The 20,251-nt window shown below is 39.6% G+C and overlaps 2 protein-coding genes across 3 annotated transcripts; one reads left to right on the top strand and one right to left on the bottom strand.

The window, feature by feature from the left end:
* Window positions 1-410: 410 nt before the first annotated feature.
* On the top strand, window positions 411-5,930 carry cuedc2 (CUE domain containing 2). 2 transcript variants are annotated; one of them, XM_040139077.1, is made up of 9 exons: window positions 411-555; window positions 1,352-1,456; window positions 1,557-1,700; window positions 1,811-1,872; window positions 2,079-2,212; window positions 2,971-3,138; window positions 3,242-3,306; window positions 3,394-3,454; window positions 3,548-5,930. In XM_040139077.1, exons 2-9 carry the CDS (start codon window positions 1,383-1,385, stop codon window positions 3,692-3,694), a joined length of 855 nt encoding a protein of 284 aa, XP_039995011.1. In that variant the 5' UTR covers window positions 411-555; window positions 1,352-1,382; the 3' UTR covers window positions 3,695-5,930. The 2 variants fall into 2 exon arrangements, with proteins under 2 accessions (XP_039995011.1, XP_039995010.1); XM_040139076.1 differs by having other exon boundaries at window positions 1,292-1,456.
* Window positions 5,931-6,078: 148 nt separating this feature from the next.
* hif1an (hypoxia inducible factor 1 subunit alpha inhibitor) lies at window positions 6,079-15,736 on the bottom strand. The gene is made up of 8 exons (XM_040139075.1): window positions 15,318-15,736; window positions 11,014-11,264; window positions 10,272-10,420; window positions 9,962-10,107; window positions 9,645-9,751; window positions 8,791-8,854; window positions 8,581-8,691; window positions 6,079-8,261 (listed from the first exon to the last, which is right to left on the bottom strand). Exons 1-8 carry the CDS (start codon window positions 15,495-15,497, stop codon window positions 8,205-8,207), a joined length of 1,065 nt encoding a protein of 354 aa, XP_039995009.1. The 5' UTR covers window positions 15,498-15,736; the 3' UTR covers window positions 6,079-8,204.
* Window positions 15,737-20,251: the final 4,515 nt, after the last annotated feature.

Raw genomic sequence — 20,251 nt, 5'->3', positions numbered from 1 at the left:
TGCATTGTTTGATGATAGAGGAGCAGGAAAGAGCCAATTTTGGGCATTTTTGTTTTAAAAATGACTCAAATGATTAATCGATTAGCAAAATAGTTGCTGATCAGCCACTTAAAAAAAAAAAAAGTTCTTCAGAAACATGTTTCAGTTGTGAAGGAGTTTTTCTGTCGATCCACCGATCAACTCATAGGCCAGTCGTTTCAGCTCTACTGTAATGCTCCAGTGTCCAATCGTAGTATTGAAATTGTGCATGTTAGGGTTTATGGCTTTTGTCTCTTTTACATTTAAACTAACACATGTCTTTGCTGTTAAAAAAAAAAAAAGTTCATGTTCCGTACAAATCCATGTTCAATAACAACATATACAGACATTCATGACAGACAATAGCTGCATTTGACCAGGCTGTTTACAATCAGAGGAAATGACGTGCCAATGTTTTGAATCGTGCGGGCTAACGAGCAGCACGGATAGAAAGCCTGTAACCACTGCACCGACCAGCCTCCCCCTTCTACATTTGGGGAAAACTTTGAGCTTCATGTCCCCATAATTTCTGCCACAGTAAGATTTATTCCATTAAAAGTCGCTCCGATATAAATAGCCGAGGACGGTTTGGCATCGAGCGTTAACCGTTAGCTAGCAGTTGTCCGCTGACAAAAACCCACTTAGCTAGCGCCAGATCGCTAACAACCTACCGTTATTTCTCTCAGCGCATATGAAGATGCGGGTTTAATGTCGTTGCCGATGAATAGACACGGATAATGTCGAGAAAATACGTGCGCGGAACAACTGGCTGCACGACGCGGGCAATAGCACACGACGATAGCTTAGCCCTAGCGCTAGTAATTAACCATTAGCGGATAACCAACGTCCGAGTAGCTGTAATGCTAACGCTGGGTTACAAAACCAACGTAGCAAGGTTGTTCTGTCGCTCTACGTGAGTGTGATGCAAAAGAATTGTTTGACACTAGTTACATAGATAATTAAGGTAACTTTAACATTAATCAAGACGAGAAGTAGCTTTCTCAACGATTTTAATGTTATTTAGAGCTGCACCCTGGCTAATCTTTCTTTTTCGGCGATCTTTGCTGAAATTAATCGTCTACCAACAAATGTTAGCGGTAAAAAGTCATAACTGGCCACTACTTGCGTCTTGTCGCGACAGCAGTTAGGCAAGATGCTGCGGCGGCAGCAAGCTTTCGTAAGAAATGCTTTGGTAACATCTCTATGTCTGTCTGAGCTGGCGGTGCACCATATTTGGTGCATGGATGACAACTGCTCTGTCTGGTTATTTAAGGTTTGCAGTCACTGCTGCTCATAATAATACCCTCGACCATCTGCTGTGCCCCAACTCCAGCACTTCCTCCGCTGCGCAGTAGGAGAACGCAATGGACCTCCACAAAATTATCCACAGTGCGATGCACGAATTTATTCAGACTTACATTCCTGATGCAGATCTCAGGTAAACAATTCCCTGGCTTTTTTCTTTTTTCTTTGCATCCTTACAGAAAGGTCTAGTTCAGTCAGTTTTGCAGTAACTTCTTTTTTACCATTCAATGCAGCACCCTGGATGATGTTCTTCTGTCTTACATTACTGGAGTCCTGGAGGATCTTGGCTCCCAGCAGAGTGTGGAGGAGAACTTTGACGTGGAGGTCTTTGCAGAGATGCTAGAAGCTTACATACCTGGCTTTGCTGAAATTGAGAGGTAAACAGACAGCCACACTTTTTTCTCTATGTCAGTGATAAACAAGACCAGATAACTAGATTAGTCTGTCATTTGTTGTTATTAAAAAGGTGTTTCATTTTATTTTGCAGTGTAAAGGTCTGTGAAATGATGTTCAGTCTGGCATCGAAACTAGCCACTGCTCGAACCTCAGGTACTGCCTTTATTATTATTTCTGGTACATACAGTGTTGTGGCAGTCTCATGCTTTCCAAATGTTTCTTCATTTTCATAATATTGCCAAAAGAGTCATTAAAAAAAAGGAATTTTGCTTGGCAGTTACGCTCATTTTAGATGAGGATCATCAGTCTAACCTTTATACTATTGTGTGCTGATGTTCATTTGTTATTTTCCTTTTTAGCTGATGAAGAAAACAGTGTGCCTAAGGCAAGGACACATGATATTTCATTGAAACTCACAACCCTGCCCAGTGAACCTCCACCAGGAAGAGAAACACAGTGCCTTAAAACACAGACAGAGGGCGCCACTGCCAAGGTGATCATTTCAGCACCTTATTTTCCTCTTCTTCATGTGTTTGAATTTTTGAATTGGATCGTTCTGTGTCAGATCAGACAGAATCCAGGAAAGTGGATTCTGTCTGATCTCGGATTTTGTTCAAAGTATGTCTGTATTATATTTGGGTCCCAGAACTAAGGCCTATAAAACATCTTTGTTCAATTACAATTTTTTCATTTTATTTTTTGGCCCTTTAAATTTTTTTAATGTTTGCACTCGCCTTATCTGGGAAACCACATTTGGGCATTAATATCTTGAAAAGTATTCCTAGCTAGGGATGTGCATGATTAGTCAACTAAACAATTAAATGTTGCTACCCTTGCTAGTCGGCACCAGAAATACAAGTTGGTTACACTAATTATTAATATTTTATTAATGTACAATGCCGGTTAACTGTTGCATCAAAGATGTTACGCAGCTGGCCGCCACTAGCCCCAGCAGACGGCATCCCCAGATGTTGTTAACAAGCAAGGTGGAAAGTGGAACAGAAGACATCCAGTAAAACCAGCATGGTTTGGCAGAATTTTGATCTAGAAAGTGAAAATAAGATTTTATTAAGGCTGTGTCAGAATAAACTGGCATGTAACCACTGAGATGGTGCTGCAACACCCTTACCTGATTTGACACAGAACGACCCAATTACTATAATTTAACTTCTGTTCCTTGGGTGTCCTACTGTTGATTATATTGTTTTAATCCATCTGAGTTAGACGTAATATAAATGTGTATATGTCCAGCTACCAGTGTCTGAGTGGGAGGCCCAGGAGCAGCACCTGCTGGAGATGTTTCCCAAGTTTAGTCTGTCCGAGGCTCGTAGTGCCCTGTCTATTGCCAAAGGAGACATGGAGGAAGCTGTGCGCCTTATCATAGAGGGCGATGTCCAACTCAGCCCCACTCCTCTTAATGTGAGTCTCTGCAACACATTGAAACACTGTCAGTGTTTCATGTCAGCCACTGCCTACCTTGTGGATGTTTACAGTCTGTTTTGATGATACCCTTTTGACACAGGTAAACCATGGGAAAAGTATTTCCTCACTGGCAGACCAGAAACTTAAAGAGAGCATCCTTGAGAAGTGAGTGAGATTGCTATTATACTGTGGTGAGCAGAACTGGCCTCGCCTCTTTGTTTCAGTGTTTATGGCTATGTTTCATCTCCACAGGTACATGCTGGTGGACAGCGAGGATGACAACAAAACACACCGGCCTGTCGCCCCCAAAGATGTAGGTCTCTGGTTCAATTCCACGTTCACAATGTAGCTTTATCAAATGTGTTTCATACCGTAAAACTTGTCCATTCTGGTGTGATTTCTGCAGGCTCCAAAGAAGCTAGTGCGTTACCACGGTAACCAGGTGGTAACCACAAAAGGAGAGCGCTATCAACTTGTGAAGAAAAACGAGTCAGAGGACATGAAGAAGACATATGTCAACCTCAAGCCTGCACGAAAGTACAGATTCCATTGATGATGAGCACAACACTGTAAGAGCAGCTACTGACAATATTGTTTACACTATTATTAATTTATTGAGTCCATTTAGCCTGAATTTGTTTTGTTTTTTTCCCAAAGTAAAGGAACATTTACTTTATTCGTTAGTTAGTGTCAGTGGCTTATTTTTTAAAAAATGTTACCATTATATGCCTTTGTTAAAACATAAAGTTACAGTGTTTCAGTCGCATCACTGTTCATTTCCTTGGAAAACTTAAAATTTTGTGATATTTTGGTGGGGATGTTGTAACTTGTGTTCTAGTTTGTGTAACAGCCTAACCTATCTACGCCATCTCAGCAGGACTGTTGCACTGAAATTATAGTCCTTTTTATAACCATTTAATTTTTTTTTTACATTTCTGCTCCTTTTTTAATTTTCATTTTTTCTTGCTATTTTTAATTTGTATTGTTTTTAACTTAGTACAATGTAGATTCATAATTATTACATGAAATTATAGAGATGAATCTGTTTTAATTTTTGTAAATAAGTTCTAGTGGTGCTGTTAAATTTTTTCTGGACATTACAAGTCTCAACTTTTTTTTTAATTTACATATAAAAATCATTGATGCCAATTTTATTTAAAGTTCTATTTTTACATCATACGGGAATAGTGCTGTGAAAATGTTTGGTCAGGCCTTGTGTTCTGGACAATTTGTTGTGCTACAAAATGTTTTTGAGATGAAACTCTCGTCCGAGACGTATAGATTTTTTAATGAATATTAGTACAGTGGGCAGCTGCAGCAGTCGTCACGTAAGGGTATGATATATGGTCTCTCTTGGTTGGATACCTTTAGGGCATGCTAAAACCGTCCAGTATATAGTACGTACAATTCACCTACAGCTTTGTTTACTTACAAAGACTATAGTGTGTACAGTACTGAATGTCAGTTACAGAATCTGGCCTGCATAAAGCAGGATAGCTGAGTTATATTGCTATCTTTGCTGAACAAATCAGTTTTTATCTCAGCCCATGTTCCAGATTTGAGCAAAATTATCCAGATAACTTTGGATAATGGAGGAGGTTATATGCTTTTGAGGCAGTTGAGCATCACCTTATTTGTCCTCTTAACAGGTACATAAGAGAAAGACCGTAGTCCTTTTTTGTTTTTATCACCTTCTATCATACCCCTTCGGACAAATAAAGGGTTTGTGATAATATGCAAATTTTTACACTACATAAAGTTATTTTTGTTGTCATTTCTAAAATGTTAAAACAGATAAACGTATAAAAAAAATGTAAAAATTGACACATGATGACTGGCTCAAAGCCAAATGTCAGATTTAACCTGTCACTATGACCCGACAGACCTGAAAGTCCAGGCAGCCTAAGAGGATATGTTAATATTTGTCTGTGACGCAGCTAAATTAGCTAAGTGGATTAAACAAGGGGTACACTCTTTCACACACCTTAAAAGTAATATATTACTCCACTATAATGGAAAGTGCTATAACTATCAATAAAGTCTTTGTGAATTATTTTTCCAGCACAACAAATTCAATTTTCAAGGCGTGCACTCACTATTACAGCACTATAGATTATGGCATAATGAAGTGGAGGACTGTGGTTGCCCCATAAATGTCAACCGAAACAAGCTGCTGGAGGACTTGATTTTAAAGTTCATTCCAACAGCATTATCCTTATTTTTGATATAGACGTTTAGATTTGCAAAGTCTCAGATCATGCATTTGTGAGGAGGCGCTGTTGTTCGCTTTCAGGGTCAGTTTACATGATGTTACTGAGGTTGTCCTCTATCATTGCTCCTTTCATCTCATTTGTATTGTGTGAATGTTGCCTCACTTGTGATTGTTGGTTGTGGATTTTTTTGATTATGATTGGATTCCTCTTTCTTCGCAATTGTATATTAGGATAAATGGATTGGTCAGTTTGCTTTTTTTTGTTTTGTTTTTTTACTAAAATATACCAGCTGTTAATTTGTGTTCCCCTCTGCATCCATTCGGAGCAACTATAAGCAATTGTTTTTAATTGATGGTATAATATAGTTTTCCTGAGTATAGGTGTAACACAATCAAGTGTTGAAAAGATGTTGTTACTGATACTTGTCCTTATCAGCAGCAATGTTGTCTTTAATTAGTATATGATGGTGTTACTGTAGAGCATGGATTGGATTTACTGAGTTTTAACCCCTCGCTTTGAGAAACCGCTGATGCACAATTTATAGTAAATAAATACTAATTTTTGTAGACTACCATTCACATTGGCTTGTGTGACTTATTCACTCATGTTACATAAGGCACTAATGCAAGAGCATCGTGGTAGAACATTATACTTCAAAGCTACGACTAGAAGAATTCACCACATCAATTAAGCAGTCATTAAAAACTCAGCAGTGTAGAACTGTACAAACAAACTTTAATCAAAGGAACAATGTGAGCACATACTGTATGTTCAAAACAGAAAACCGGCATCCATCAATTAAAACATGCTTCAAGCTCTATGAACCCTCGTCATTCACACCTTTAAAGCTGTTTAATGCCAGAGTGAAAACAAACATTTGACCATAAAATAAAAGTTTGTTTTTTTTTTAAATCGAGTTTTTGCAACGTTTAGTGCCATACCCAAGTTAAGCAAGGCACATAGAGTAAACAGGGTTAATCTAGCAATAGAAGAGAGATGAGACAACAGTTTTACATAAAGTAAATTTCCTTTACAGAGCAAGTAGCACTGTTCGATCATTGTACAGAAATACATATGCATATTATCGGCGATTTTAAAACCTTAATGAGACAGAACAAACCCTTTGAAAACCTGGTTACCTGGTGAATTCAGTGCTTGGATGTTCCTATTTTATAGTACACCACTGACTGATTCATCCAATGTCACAGGCAAACAGAGCTCTCTGAATATGAAGATACCCATCTACTGGTTTGTATGTGGGTTTTGCCACGTGCAGCACAAGATATGAAATGACCCCCCCCCTTTTGTTTAATGTACATTTTGACAACAGAGAGCACTTTCAACTTGCACGGCGGCAGCCATGTTTCAAGTTGCCCTCCCGTTAAGGTCTTCGAAATATGGCTGCATGAAAGTAAAAATGAGTGCATTTCTGAGGATTGTTAACCAATAGTAATCATTAGAGCAAGCTGAGGTTTCCAACTGGAATTAGACTTTTGTACACACTGCGGTGTAATTTAATCTCAGATCTGCTGCATTTAATACAACATATTGAATATTTGTAACGCAGACGTATAGTGCATGGACCAGATACATCAAGCTAAACACACGACTGCAACTTGAACACTAGATCGTGCATTATGTTGCACTGCAATGGCTGATACATAAGCTACATTCCAGTAAATGGCCCTGCTAGTTCAGTCAGTTAATAACATTTTAACAATATCATTTAAGCTGTCCACTTAAAACCATTTTCACACTCATAAGAGTTTTAACTATCATATTCCCAAGAAAACATCACCTGTGGTTACTCTGAAAAGTTTCCCAAAAAACAGTTACTTGTATTATCTTTTGATTCTTAAAGTTGACTGTATTTGAAACTAAAATTGCAGTATGTAATTCATTTACAGAGCTCCCTGACCTATTACTGGTGCACAGGATAACAAATCCAATAAAGTCCTTGAAATATAAATCAAACAAGCGAGAGCATAAATAAAACAAAAAGCAATCACTCTGCAAAAAATAATTTAGCTGCAAGCTGTCACATATTCCTTCAGCTGAATATATGAGCCCCCTTTTTGCACATCCATTCATATTTTTGATCATATGTCATCACTGTTTTTAAATCATTGTATCCTCTGTCCTTTATTTCTGTGCCTGTGCTGTCTTCTTTTCAACAGAAAAATTTTGCCGATTACTCCCTGAAACCATGTCATTAGCAGGCGTAGAGATAATGTAGATTACACAGATAAATATTCCAAAGACACTTAAAAGACCTGCCATCTTTAGAGATATAAACCAAATCAGCTGTAAAGCTGTCTTTGTGATAAAGACAGAGATCAATATGGTCATTCCACATTTCCTAATCAAGCCACAACTGTGTTTTTACATGTATATGAGAAATGTCCTGTATTTAACTGATGTCTACTTTTTATCTAATACCCTTTGACACATCCATTAGTGGTCAACGTTTTTTGAGGTTGCTCCAAAAGGTACCGATCTCACACATTTACTGACTGAGTGAGCGAACACACCCAAATACCCACTGGCTTGGATTGTGAGACTGTTGACAGAACACAGAATCATATACATATATCTAGACTTGAACCAAAAGATAAAAGACCTCTTCAAGTAGGGCGAATTCCCATGAGTTAGTCGGATGTTTCTTCTGCAATTGTCGTATTTGCAATAACAATGGCACTCGGTGATGACTGAAGCAGAACGGTTTCAAGATGGCCGATTATTGCCATGCACTGATACACAGCTCCAAAGTCAGAATGCGCATTTCACACCAGGCAGTCTCACTCTCACACGCAGTTACCGAAAGCAGTCTAGTTAACAGTTTTAAGGGCTCTAACTGAGATCCTGGTCGTATCGCCCCTTGATCATCGTTTTCAGTAAAGGTCCAACCTACAGAAAAAACAACGTATTCTTGGTTAGGATAAGCTGCTTCATATAGACATATTACATTGTTTTACTGGTTGTCCCACACTGCATATATCTTTCCTTTGTACTAAATCAGGTAAGCCATAAATATTCGCAGTAATTGGGTTGCTGGAAGGGTCAGCATGCCCCGAGGATTTCATCTAACAGGCGACCTAAATATGGATCTGATCTGATGTTCTAGAAACCGGCAGTGTGACATTCATGTGCAACTTATGCAATCAGTACACCAATGATATGAAAGAGTTTGTATTGTTAAAGAGGATATAAAATCAAATGCTTTTACCTCATGTGGGTCCCCAAGTGCTTCTCCCAGCATCTTCTCAATATTTCTCATGATGGCCACCTTCTGATGAGCTCGCAGGGGGTATTCTATCCTCTTGGGTGTGGGGGCGCCCTGAACAAATGAGTCAGACCGGTGAGTGGTCATGGAGAAAATACAAACATGGGAAAAAAGTTAAAGTAAACAGAGTCCTAGTGATTCAAATATACCTACTTTGTACCAGAAGTTTACAGTGATCGTCACTCCGCCACTCAGCAGTGATTCAATGTGATGCCACCTAAAGAAAAAAAGAAAAAAAAATACAAATAAATAAACTCAATTTAACATTTTTCAGCTGGCTTTCAAAAACAAATTCTAGTCTAAAATCTTAATATTTTTCACCATACCTCTGAGGAGTCATTTGTTTCTGAAAATAAGTTCATATTTGGGGATTGGCCCAGAAACGTCTTAGTTATGTTCTCGGTAATGGTGAATAAAGCTGGACTTTTGCAGATTTGGGCTTAGTCACCAAACCAGTATCCGTATGGCTTATTCTAGAACCGAAGCCTGTGCAAGTAGGTTTTTCATTTCTAACGTGCTCATTAAGTTGGACCCCACCCACTAAACAACTTAAAATCGTCACACACACACACCGATGACTATTATGACTATTTTTTTTTCTTATCATTTAAGAGTAGTCTAAAATAACACCAATACACTGCACACGTTGTGGGTTCATGCTCAGCACATGAGCTTTATTATAGTTATAACAATTATGACTGTATGATAGTAACTTTTGACAGCATAAATGTCTACCAAGTCTAGGCCAGTCAATAAGGCACAGTAAACACTCAATAATAAAAAATAAAAAATAAAAAAAATCACTGACAAATAGTTTTCTAACGACATACTGAGCTGTTTGATAAAGAGCATGAAAACACATCAGCTGGCAGTGCATCCAAGAAACTAAATGCCCAAGAAATAACCAGCTGATTTAGTATTAGAGCTTTTATTTCTAGTACGTTTCTAAGTATATAATGGAAGTATATATTCTTTCTATACACAGGCCACATAGATGTACTTCTTACCAATACATAGGGATGTAGAGCACATCTCCTGGGCCCACAACAGCCTCATAGCCAACAACATTTTTAAAATTGGGAAACCTCTCATAGTCAGGCTTATCAAAATCGACCTGTAAATGAAAAATATGCAATCATTAGAAATCACACTGCTCCTCAAACAACAGTATTTATTAACGGGAAAAGACATTTAATTCCTCCCTACTTTTCAGACATTTGATGAAGGTAACTGAACTGAACTCATCTAAATCATTAATATGCTATTAGATAAATAAAGTTCACATTATCAAACCTAGGTGGACTTGTGCATATCTATGGCTTACTTGGCTCTGTCTGTCACAGGGGTGATGCACAGGGTATGGATAGAGGCACTCAAACTGGTCTGGAGGGAAGAGGATGCATCTCTTATGTCCTTTGATCTGCGCAAAGAAGTTCTGCTGCTCGTCGTAATGTGCTGGTGTCACATTGCCTATGTTGAGAAAATATTAACAGAAAATGTCATGTGGAATACAACAAAAGCAAAAGCATCTATCATTAGAGAGGTGACCTGTAACACCTAGACCTGGCCTGCAGGCATAACAATTTACAGCAGAGACTGCTGTGAAACTCTGTGACTACTGTCAAATTTCCTACCCTCCATGCCTATGAGCAGCAGGTTAGATGTCAGCTGTCCCCAGTTTCTCTTGGCTTGCTGGTTGTTGATCCAGTTCCAGTTGAAACCGAGGAAGTCAACAACAATCTTCTTCCCTACTGTGTCATTCAGGGTCTGCTGCAGATATACTCTTGAAATTCATAAGAGATGTGCAAAATGTAAGAGACACTTTGTTTTACACTCCAAGACCTGAAACAAGTCGCAGTGCAGCTAATTTTCAAAAGCGCTGTAAATGTGTCTGCAGGATATAAGCTTGTTTACAAGGTACTTCTGTTTCAGTAGTTTACAGCTCCTTTAAACTGAAGAACAACATGACATTGAAGGAGGTGAACAGTGTAAATTCAAATACTGTAGATAACAGCCACTGTCAGAGTCAGTTCACTTTCGTAAGTGATCTGTGCGTGTGCGGCCGAGCCAAGTCAGGTTACAGGAACAAGCTTCTACCCTGACTCTCCTGTGTAACTGCTTAGTCATTTGCACCACTTCCCTGCCCTGCATTATATTTCATGGGAGAAAACACCCTTCAATGTCAACACACCTGCAGACACACAATCACATCCTGATGCTCGGGTCACTGTTGGAGCTTCAAAGAGTTTGAATTACGTTTGTTTAGACTGAGCACAGCCCAGGCAGGGTTGATATAAACATAGCCTGCATCATATATTCCAGTTAAATACAGCAGTGCAGAGCTTCAGCTAAAATATCCTTATAATTTAATCTTACCTCTCCTCGCCTCCCATTTCCTCCGTTTCATGCATTTTATCCACAAATTCGGAGAATTTCATTTCCATTCTTTGCGACTTGGGGACAAAGTTCTCAAAGTTGGACATTTTTTTCTCATCATAGTAGAGGAATTTGTGGTTTTCTGCGATGTAAACAGAGAAGTCTCCATTTCCAATGTTCTCCTGGAGGTATGCAACGTCCCATTTGAGAGCTGGATACACAAGGTTTGTATCTGTTAAAACCACCGGTTCCTGAAAACAGATAAAGGACATTTCAAAAACAGTAATACCAAAAAAAAATTGATATGTATTTCAAGTGAATTAGCCTATACAGTTGTAAAAACAAGTAAGATCTCTCTAAGTAATAATGCACTAAGGCATAACTGCAGGACATCTCAAAGGGCGGTATCACTGCTTGTTGACACTAATTTTAAAGTGACTGCTCTTTGTGGTATTTTATAATTATTTTATCATCTCACGATCATACTGTAAAATGTATTTGCTTTTCAAATCTACAGTTGCATAAAACTGCAATTAATAATTTTACTCTAACATAATCAACGTTATAGCATTTAATTACCCTGCAGAAATGTACGTTTTATTAGGTTTACATAAACCGTTACATTTGCCGCATTGTGCATCATCTTAATTGTGTCACAGTAGTCCCCCACACACACACACACAGTTTAGTATTTATGTGTGTGTCCTGGATAACCTTTTAACCGAAGAGGAACATAACCCCCAACACGCAGCAGCGCAGTGCACCGAAAGCGCGGTGTATTGGCACCGGACACACTGAGTAGCGAGGGCTACGTGACTGACTGAACGTAGACCGCTGAGCGCGCTCCCGCTGCCAGCCTGTCTGTCACTGCACCGGTTCTCGGTTTCACTTTCGCCGGAGGTTAAAAAAAATAAAAATAAATAATAATTTAAAAAAAAACCCCAAAAAATAAAAATAAAAAAAGCAGGTTTGAAAAGCCCAGTGCCGTGGACTAACTTCGGCGCGTTCGCATGCAGCGACTCTGGGCTGCGGCGTCCTCTTGCACTTTGCTTCTCCGCGGCTGCTTTGAAACGACATGCCAGTGATACCGCGGGTATCGGGCTTCTTTCAAAAACGTATAAAACGTGTCTAAACGTCTTGATACGGGTTTGCAGCCATACCCTCACACCACCTTGTACGTCCACAGGGTTCACGGTTTCCATAGGGATGTCGGCGTTACCTACTACAGCTACAGTATGGACAAGCCGCATTTGGCCTCTACTCGTGCCAGACCAAAAAAAAAAAAACAGTCGGTTTTTAGCCTGTTTACATTTCTAAATATGCACCCATGCAAAGCATTACTACTGTAGTGAATAAAGGGATATGTGGGTTTCTATCTTCCACTTTTATGTTCAGCGATTTGATCTTAATTGTCATTGTGCTCTGAACAATGTCAACCTGTGTAGCAGCTCTTCAGCAGTGTGCAGCATTTAAAAAAACAAAACAAAACAAAAACACAGTCAAGTTCAATAAATAAAAGCAAAATATATACAGAGGTAAAAAGGGACCTAAACAGTACGGTACAGTGGTGAAGTAGCAGCATATGGGGTGGTTTGTGTGTGTCGGTTTGGGTTATTGCTCACGGCAGTCAGTGTTTTCCAGTTTTTGGCAGTGGGGGGTAAACAGAGCTTACAGACTATGTTCTGCTTATGCCTGTCCTGTATCTTCTTTTGGGGGGGGGGGCAAACAGACATTGTGCAGGGTGGGTTGGGTCTTTTATGATACCGCTCGCTTTCTTTTGTAGTCGACCAGTGTAAATATCCTTCAGAGGTGGTAGTGCAGTGCCAATGACATGCCGCAGATCCCTCTGGTCTTCCACAGCACAGCTGCCGTACCACACTGTGCAGCGGCAGCTCGGGAGGCTCTCATCGTCGGCACGGTAAAAAGCTTACCAGCAGCTGCTGTGGGAGGTGGGACTGTTTTAACCACCTAAAGAAGTATAGTCTCTGCTGGGCCTTCTTCACCTGGTCAGAGATGTTTGCAGACCACATGAGGTCTGCCGTGATGTATACTCCCAGGAATTGCCTCAGTAATATGAATTAAATTAATAATAATATCAATTCCACATGACAACAAATTATTATTATTCTGTTACCCATGGCTGATTTTGTTGCCCATCATAACCTTTTTTCTCTGCATATTCCAGGTCTTGGAAGCAGACATTAACTACTCAAGCACTGAAAATTGTATATCTCACACAAGACATTTTAGTGCAAATTATCAATCTCAAAATATTTTTTTTCCCCTCAAAGTTTCAAAGCAATGCAAGAAAAAAGTTCCAATTTAGTCAAATCAGCACTAGTTGAGCGTATCACTGCATAAAACAACTTTAAGATATTGGTTTTGAAATTGCACTGAAGAAATATTCTTTCCTTAACATCTTACAAAGAAGCTACAGGTTCAATTGTGTGTAAGAATGTTTTTCGCTTCACTTGAGCCACATTTGAACACCACAAAGTTCAAATGTGACACGTGGGATTATATTAGAAGATTGTTGTTTTACTATTTTTGTAAACCATTTCTCAAGAGCCGAAATTTGTCATAGGTTAGTGTACAATAGTCTTTAAAAGCCGAGCAGAGAAAGGGAACTTAGTTAATTTTGAGATGACATCTCTCTAATCCTGTGTACACTAATAATGACTAAACAGAGCTGAATGGTTCACTTCCGCTAACGCAGAATCTAATTTGCTATGGTGATACACCTTTTTGGTCTATGTCCTGGTGAGAAACACTTGAATGAACAGGGAGGCGATCCACCCTGCTCTCTGCGAAAATGCGATGCCAAGAAAACAAGCTGATTCTTCTCCTAACCAGAAAACACACAAAGATACCTGTTAAGCTGTTGTTTTATCACGAGTCAGGGATGCTCACCATGTTATGTCTAAGCTTCTTGTTGCATCCAAAAATATCTCAACAAAACCAAATGCGTCACAGTTTTCCTCCAAGTCTTCCAGAGTATTTCCAAAGTAAAAATGGTTAAAAAAAAAAAAATGTCTACAAAATTCACAAGACAAACATGTGCTTTAAGACAAATTAACTTCTAGATATCCCTCTGCACAGATTAAAAATTCTTATGAGATAAAGCCATTAGAATCTTTTATGGTGGAGACTTCTACGGATGCCATGTGTATGATTACTCATCGCCAAATCAGGAGATATCTGTATTGTCCATGTTAAACAAGCAGAGAACCACTCCTGGGAAAGGCTCCACCTGACACAGACATTTAATAAGAATAATAAGAGACGGAAGGAGATTCTTCTCCCCAGGTGAATAAAATACGGTCATGCATTTATTCCTCTTGTGCATCAGAGAAGCTTTTCTACCAGCCTTTGTTCACTGCTTCGTGAAAAAGTACCACTCTTAAATGTAATTATGTCATCCATCCAGAAGGTTGTTACCTTCTCAGTTTGACTACGTGCACATTAAAACCCACACGTAGCCAGCATTTCAGTCATACTTGTCATGCTTAGGCAACAACTTACAGCTGTCTCATCAAATGAGGGGGGGGGGATCTACATTAAACCATATACAGTAAAAAAAAAAAAAAACTGCAGTTCACGGATCTCTATTGACCACAGCTCTGTGTTTCTTTCATTTCTGAGAAAGCCACAGTGATATCTGCAGTTGTTTCCAAACAGATGTCAAAGGCAAACTACCTGATGTGACAAAACTGACTGGATCAACCTTGAGCTTGAATACCAGTGGGCTCTGCAGTTTCGTTATGTTGTCATTCCCCAAAGTAATCCTTTTAGTCATTTTGAAAGCAAAAATGCCAATAATTTGTTGGTTCCAGCTTCTCAAACGTGAGAATTTGATGCTTTACTTTGGAAAAACATTTTTAAACTAATATGTTTGGGTTTTGGACTGTTGGTCCAAAACAGGATATGTGGAAACATCACCTCGGGCTCTATGGTATTATAACAGGCATTTTTAAAATGTATATTCCAACATTTTATAGACTAAACAAATAATCGATTAATCGAGAAAATAATCGTTAGTCGCAGCCCGAATATAGCTACAATTTATTTTCACTTAAACTTCCTCAATAAGATACTGTTCAATTACGACTGTTTTGGCCTAATATAGTTTCCAGGCTGCAGCTTCTTGAGTCTAACCTTAGCTACATCTAGGATTAATACTGATTCATCCAATTGAAAAACTGATATTAAAAAAAAAAAAAAAAAAAAAAAGGTCTGCGATCCTCTAACTGATCGGGCAGGCAGGGTTTGCAAAAAGTTTCAGCACGCAAACTTGTCAGGCTTACCTCGTTATTAATCAGCATCTCTGCTCTGGGGTCCGCATGAGACAGTCTGGGAATGGGTTTGGTGGGGAAAGGATACCTTCGGAGCTGAGATTCATCCCAGCCCCTGCTCTGGACGCCGGAGCAGGCGGCGCCGCCTTCGCTCGCCGCCGGATCAGCCTCCACGACGGTCGCTGCTGCCATGGTCGTCGACTAAACGCCGATGGGCTGCCTCCGTCCTCCTTACAATGAAACGAGCAGACTGGCTTTTTCTTCCGGATTTTCACCCCGCTAGGCTACAGAGTCGGCAGCGGGAATGTCATGCACGCTCTCCCATTCAGACTTATTAGACGACCACGGGGGGGGAAACGTGCGCGGTCCTGCCGCCCGCAGTAGGTGTAGGTGTTTACACACCGTTTTATACACGGTCCGTGTTGCACACCGTGTTGACAGCCAGAAAACAAACGACACAAACTAAAACAGCCAGGAATACACTTCGAAAATTTATGTCCAGAATATCGGACAGCGACACCTAGTGCACTGGGCGACTCAATGCCCGCGTTGTGATAATTAGCCTCGACCACTAGAGAGGGCGATTGCACTTGCTTTTGCGGTAGTCTTTCAGAAAATTGATGGTCGGACAGGCAATGAAATCATCAGAGATACATTTTAAGTCAGAATAATATGTCATTCTTTAAATATGATATGCAGTAAATAGTGTTAAGTATTAACATCATACCGTTAAGATTTTTAAAACATTTGCTTTCAATGGACTGCAACACTAGAGAATGGTGAATAATGCTAAGCAGTGGTGGAAATGAATCATTTGTAAAGTAAAAAAGTAAAAAATAAATAAATAAAGTATTGACTTTATTCTTCTAGTCCACTACATTTCAGAGGGAAAAACTGCACTTTTTATCCTACAACATTTATCTGACTGCAACAGACTTGGCAGATAAATATTTTTCATGCAAAACATATGACTATCTTATAAGGTACGAGTAAAATGTCCTATAGTGTAAAGTGTAGTTGGAATCAGCTGCAATTGCACCAGCTGCGGCTTTAAAATGCTGCTAGTATCTCTCTGCATGAATGATAATAAACCAACAATATAATGTGGAGGCTATATATTAATATAGCACTCTTATAGTGCCCATTGTACATAATAAGTACTTTTCCTTTTGATACATTAATTAGATTGTGCTAGTAATACTTTTGTAGTTAAGAGATTTTTGAATGGTATTAGCTGGTGTCAGTGGTATTAGCTGCTTTATTTAAGTAATGATATAGGAAGTATAGAAAGTACCTTAAGCTTAAGTAACATTTCAGAGTACTTCTTCTAAAACATGCCACAAAGGTCCCTGGTTGGACTCAAACACGCAACACTGCAGTTCACCGTTTTGCCTTGGCATGAAAAGACATCCCAAGTGACATCTTTAACATAGTGGTTTCCTCCATCTAGAAATCAGAGTAATTGGCAGGGAAATACACATACTAAATGCTTATTTTAGAGTCAGAATTGTATTTATTGGGCAAATAAGTGGGGATCTCCAGGTCACATTACAATATAAAATCATAAACATCATAGACATAAAAATAACAATTTCAATTGGGAATTTGGATTAGAATACAAAAATGTATAAGAAAAAAGAAGTAGACCTTTAAGAAATAAGTCAACAACAAAATAAAAATAGAAACACCGATTGCACTGGAAGCGATTCACACATTTACGGGCAAGGGTTGAAATTTTATTGAGAAATTAACTAAGATGTTGACCTTGGGTACAGTTTTGAGGCACTTGCATGAGTATTTCCATCTTGCTACTTACACTGGACTTCTAGTCCACCACATTTCAGAGGGAAATATTGTATTTTCTACTCACATCAATAACGTTACGACATTTATTTCACAGCCATAGAGACAGATTACATAACACGCCAAGATTTTACATACAAAACATATGCCGAGTTTATAAAGTATGATGCATTGTTATAGATTAAACTACACAGCTGTGTGTAAAGCAGTAAAAGTCAGCTCCACCACAACCAGCTTCACCATTTCAAGAACTCTTTACATGTGAATGCATTAAATGATCCAATAATATAATAACTAATATAAAAGTGGCAGGGGCTATTCTGTAGTTGTCTTTGTCTTTCTCTCTACCAGGAGATATGGTAATGAAAGACTGAGCAAACACTTTTGAAATCCTGAGCCAATATTTAACTATCATCATAGCCTCAGCTTTACTGCATTGATCGCTGGGCGATCATTCTTCATTAGATAGCAGATAGCAATTCACACTGTACCTTGCACAGTGGACTGATCAGCTGACGGAGCCTCACCTTGATCATTGTTACTTTGTGTTTTTAACCTCTTGGTGACAGCTTTTTAAAGCCACAGACATATCTTTAGCTCAAAAATACAAAAACATTCACTAAAATGTTTGCAAAACCTGACAAATCCGGTATGTTTTCTCCTTGGGTCAAGCTTCATCAGCAGACTTCCACCTCAGGGACTATTTTGGGCTCCCTGGTGAGTTCCCATGCCCTGTGTTTCCTGTGTAGATCGGTGGGTTGAGCTGAGCTGAGCTGATCCCTCTGATGCTCTGCTCCTCCCCATTCTTTGCAGATACCCAAAGCCAGGAGGTTGACCACCCTGGTGAGCCCCGAGAAGCTTGTATCTCAATCCTTCTGATAGCAACAAGCACATCCACCACTGCTGTCTTCTCCCCAATAGATGGACCGCTGTCGAAACAAAGACTCTCTTGAGTGGCTACAGTTACAATGCAGCAGTTTCCTGATGAGTGAATGCAGCTGATAACTGCTGCAAACATCCAGTTTATTGCTTAATTATTGCATTAGCTCAAAGCTAATGCAATAATTACTAACAAATCAACATAACTATACAGCACAGATTTCAGAGTTTTGTCTTTCACTTGCAGAGTGTACGGTGGACACCCCGTTTATCTGTATCGGCCTTCCCTCACATTAATTCTGACCCCTCGCCCCTCCAGGTGTTGTAGGTCCAGAACCCCTAAGCCATAAATCATATTAGTCAAGGATCCTCTGAAGCATTATAAGTGGTTTTCCTAGCTGTCAATGATTGTATTATCACTCACTACCTGAGAAAACCAGCCCCCTTTGTGTGATTTTTTTTCTCTATATTATCTATAAGTTGTAGTGGCATGTTGCAGAGCCACACATTTAAACAGAACACTTTTTAATTATAACAAAACACTCCTTTTCACCTCTAACTCAAAAAAACAGTTCTCTTTTAATACTGCCACTACTGTACAGTAAAAAACATGTACACTTTTCTTTCAGTGATCTCTGGTGTTTCTGCAAGAGTTCAAATTGATTATTTAAGAGAGAGAAAGAGAAAAAGTGAGAAAGAGAGAAAGTGTCTGCTTAAAACTCTTCCTCTGTGGTGTGTCACCTTTCTCCCCGTCACCTCGGGCTCAAGTGCTATTGCAAATTGGACGTGGCAGGGCCAGCCTGAGAGACGAAAGTTCAGAACCCTCGGTCAGAGGTCGTGTCTCTCTCTGGGCGGGGAAAGAAATTGTGTGTCTGAGTCACGATCAATGTCAGGTGCTGTTTCACACACCATTATAACATGTGCACCATTCAGTTCATGCTTCTGATGTTAGGTCTCCAGGTTAAGCGCAATATTATCCTCATATTCTGCCTCCCAGAGCAATGCCGTCTCTTTCGTCTCTGCTGCTGATGCACAGCTCATCTTGACCGAATAAGCGAACAGTGTCACAGGTGTGTGGAACTGCTGAATTTTAAAACAGCCAAACGTGCTTTTTTGTGCAGGTTTCCCACACATTAACTGATTGCTTTGTCAGCAGGCTTTCCCGTGTGTGATTATTTTTACATGTGAGTGTAAGTAGGAAATTTACTGCTAAGAGTGAACCACTGCATAAACCATGACTCAGATAACTAATCAAAGTCCAAATAAGAAACGTGGCATTCTGCACACCGAGGTTAAAGTGCCTTTGCTAACTTTAATCCAAATTGTACTGTATGTCCTCGTTCTAATTTTTTGCATTACATTTAAAATATTGTGAATGAACATTTCGATGTGCCCCCGTTGTACTCCCAATCAAAGTAAATTGCAGAACTTCCACAGGGCCGCGGGGCAAAAGCTTGGTATGCTGGTTCTTTTGTTGGTAAGAGGGTTTTGCTGCATGCCAGGCAGAGCAATCCAGCCAACCCACAGGGGTCATCAGAGGAGGGAGGAGTTTTGATTATCATCATTATTTGGTAAATAAGATGTCAACAAGGTGTTTCCTTGACACTTTATTGTGTAAAAGGAGGAAGGTGCAGAAATGAACGCCCCCTTCTCAATGAGACCTCTAATCTCCTCTTTCATGTCCCATCTCTTCTGAAGGGTTTCGGCTTCAGCTGCCATGTGCTGGTCTGCCTGGGCCTGGCACTTCTTACTTGCAGGTGGGGTGAGTATCCTGGCAAGCATGTGTTTATAAAACCCACTTGTTTGGGCACAATACTTGAACTAACTTCTTTTGAGCGAACAGTGTGAATCTGTGCAAAGCCTTTTCCCAAAGTCCTTTAGAAGGCGACAGCCCATTGAGAGTCGAAAAGAAGGGATTACCTTCCTCGACAGTGGCGCATTTCCGAGAGAGCTGATTAGCTCTGCATTCATTGTTAAATCGAGCAAAGGAAGGCCCTAGAGGAGTGAAAGGATCCAAATAGGTGGGCCCAGAAATAAAACAGCCGCAGGAAGCCCTGTACAGGCAACCCAAAGTTTTCCCAACATTTCTTTTTCCCATCCCTAAGGAGGTGCGGCGTGAAAAAGGAGATTAGCATACAAAATTAGAGGCGGGATGATTTTTAAGGGCAACTTGCCTCATGCCCTCCACCCCCATGGCCCTACTCTGTCTGGACAAAGTTAATTAAACTAGTATTAAACAGTAAAGAAACTTCCAAGTGCTTGGG

This window comes from Xiphias gladius, chromosome 11 (genome assembly GCF_016859285.1).
Source record: "Xiphias gladius isolate SHS-SW01 ecotype Sanya breed wild chromosome 11, ASM1685928v1, whole genome shotgun sequence".
Lineage (NCBI taxonomy): Eukaryota > Metazoa > Chordata > Actinopteri > Istiophoriformes > Xiphiidae > Xiphias > Xiphias gladius.
The sequence above is the reverse complement of the archived record's forward strand: the minus strand, read 5'-3'. Positions and strand labels throughout refer to the sequence as shown.

Coding starts and splice junctions, on each gene's coding strand:
- cuedc2 (XM_040139077.1), top strand. CDS start 1,383: ATGGACCTCCACAAAATTATCCACAGTGCGATGCACGAATTTATTCAG. Junction 1,457..1,556: donor ATTCCTGATGCAGATCTCAG/GTAAACAATTCC, acceptor CATTCAATGCAG/CACCCTGGATGATGTTCTTC. Junction 3,139..3,241: donor TCAGCCCCACTCCTCTTAAT/GTGAGTCTCTGC, acceptor CTTTTGACACAG/GTAAACCATGGGAAAAGTAT.
- hif1an (XM_040139075.1), bottom strand. CDS start 15,497: ATGGCAGCAGCGACCGTCGTGGAGGCTGATCCGGCGGCGAGCGAAGGC. Junction 11,265..15,317: donor AGATGCTGATTAATAACGAG/GTAAGCCTGACA, acceptor ATCTGTTTTCAG/GAACCGGTGGTTTTAACAGA. Junction 8,262..8,580: donor CACTTGGGGACCCACATGAG/GTAAAAGCATTT, acceptor TTTTTTCTGTAG/GTTGGACCTTTACTGAAAAC.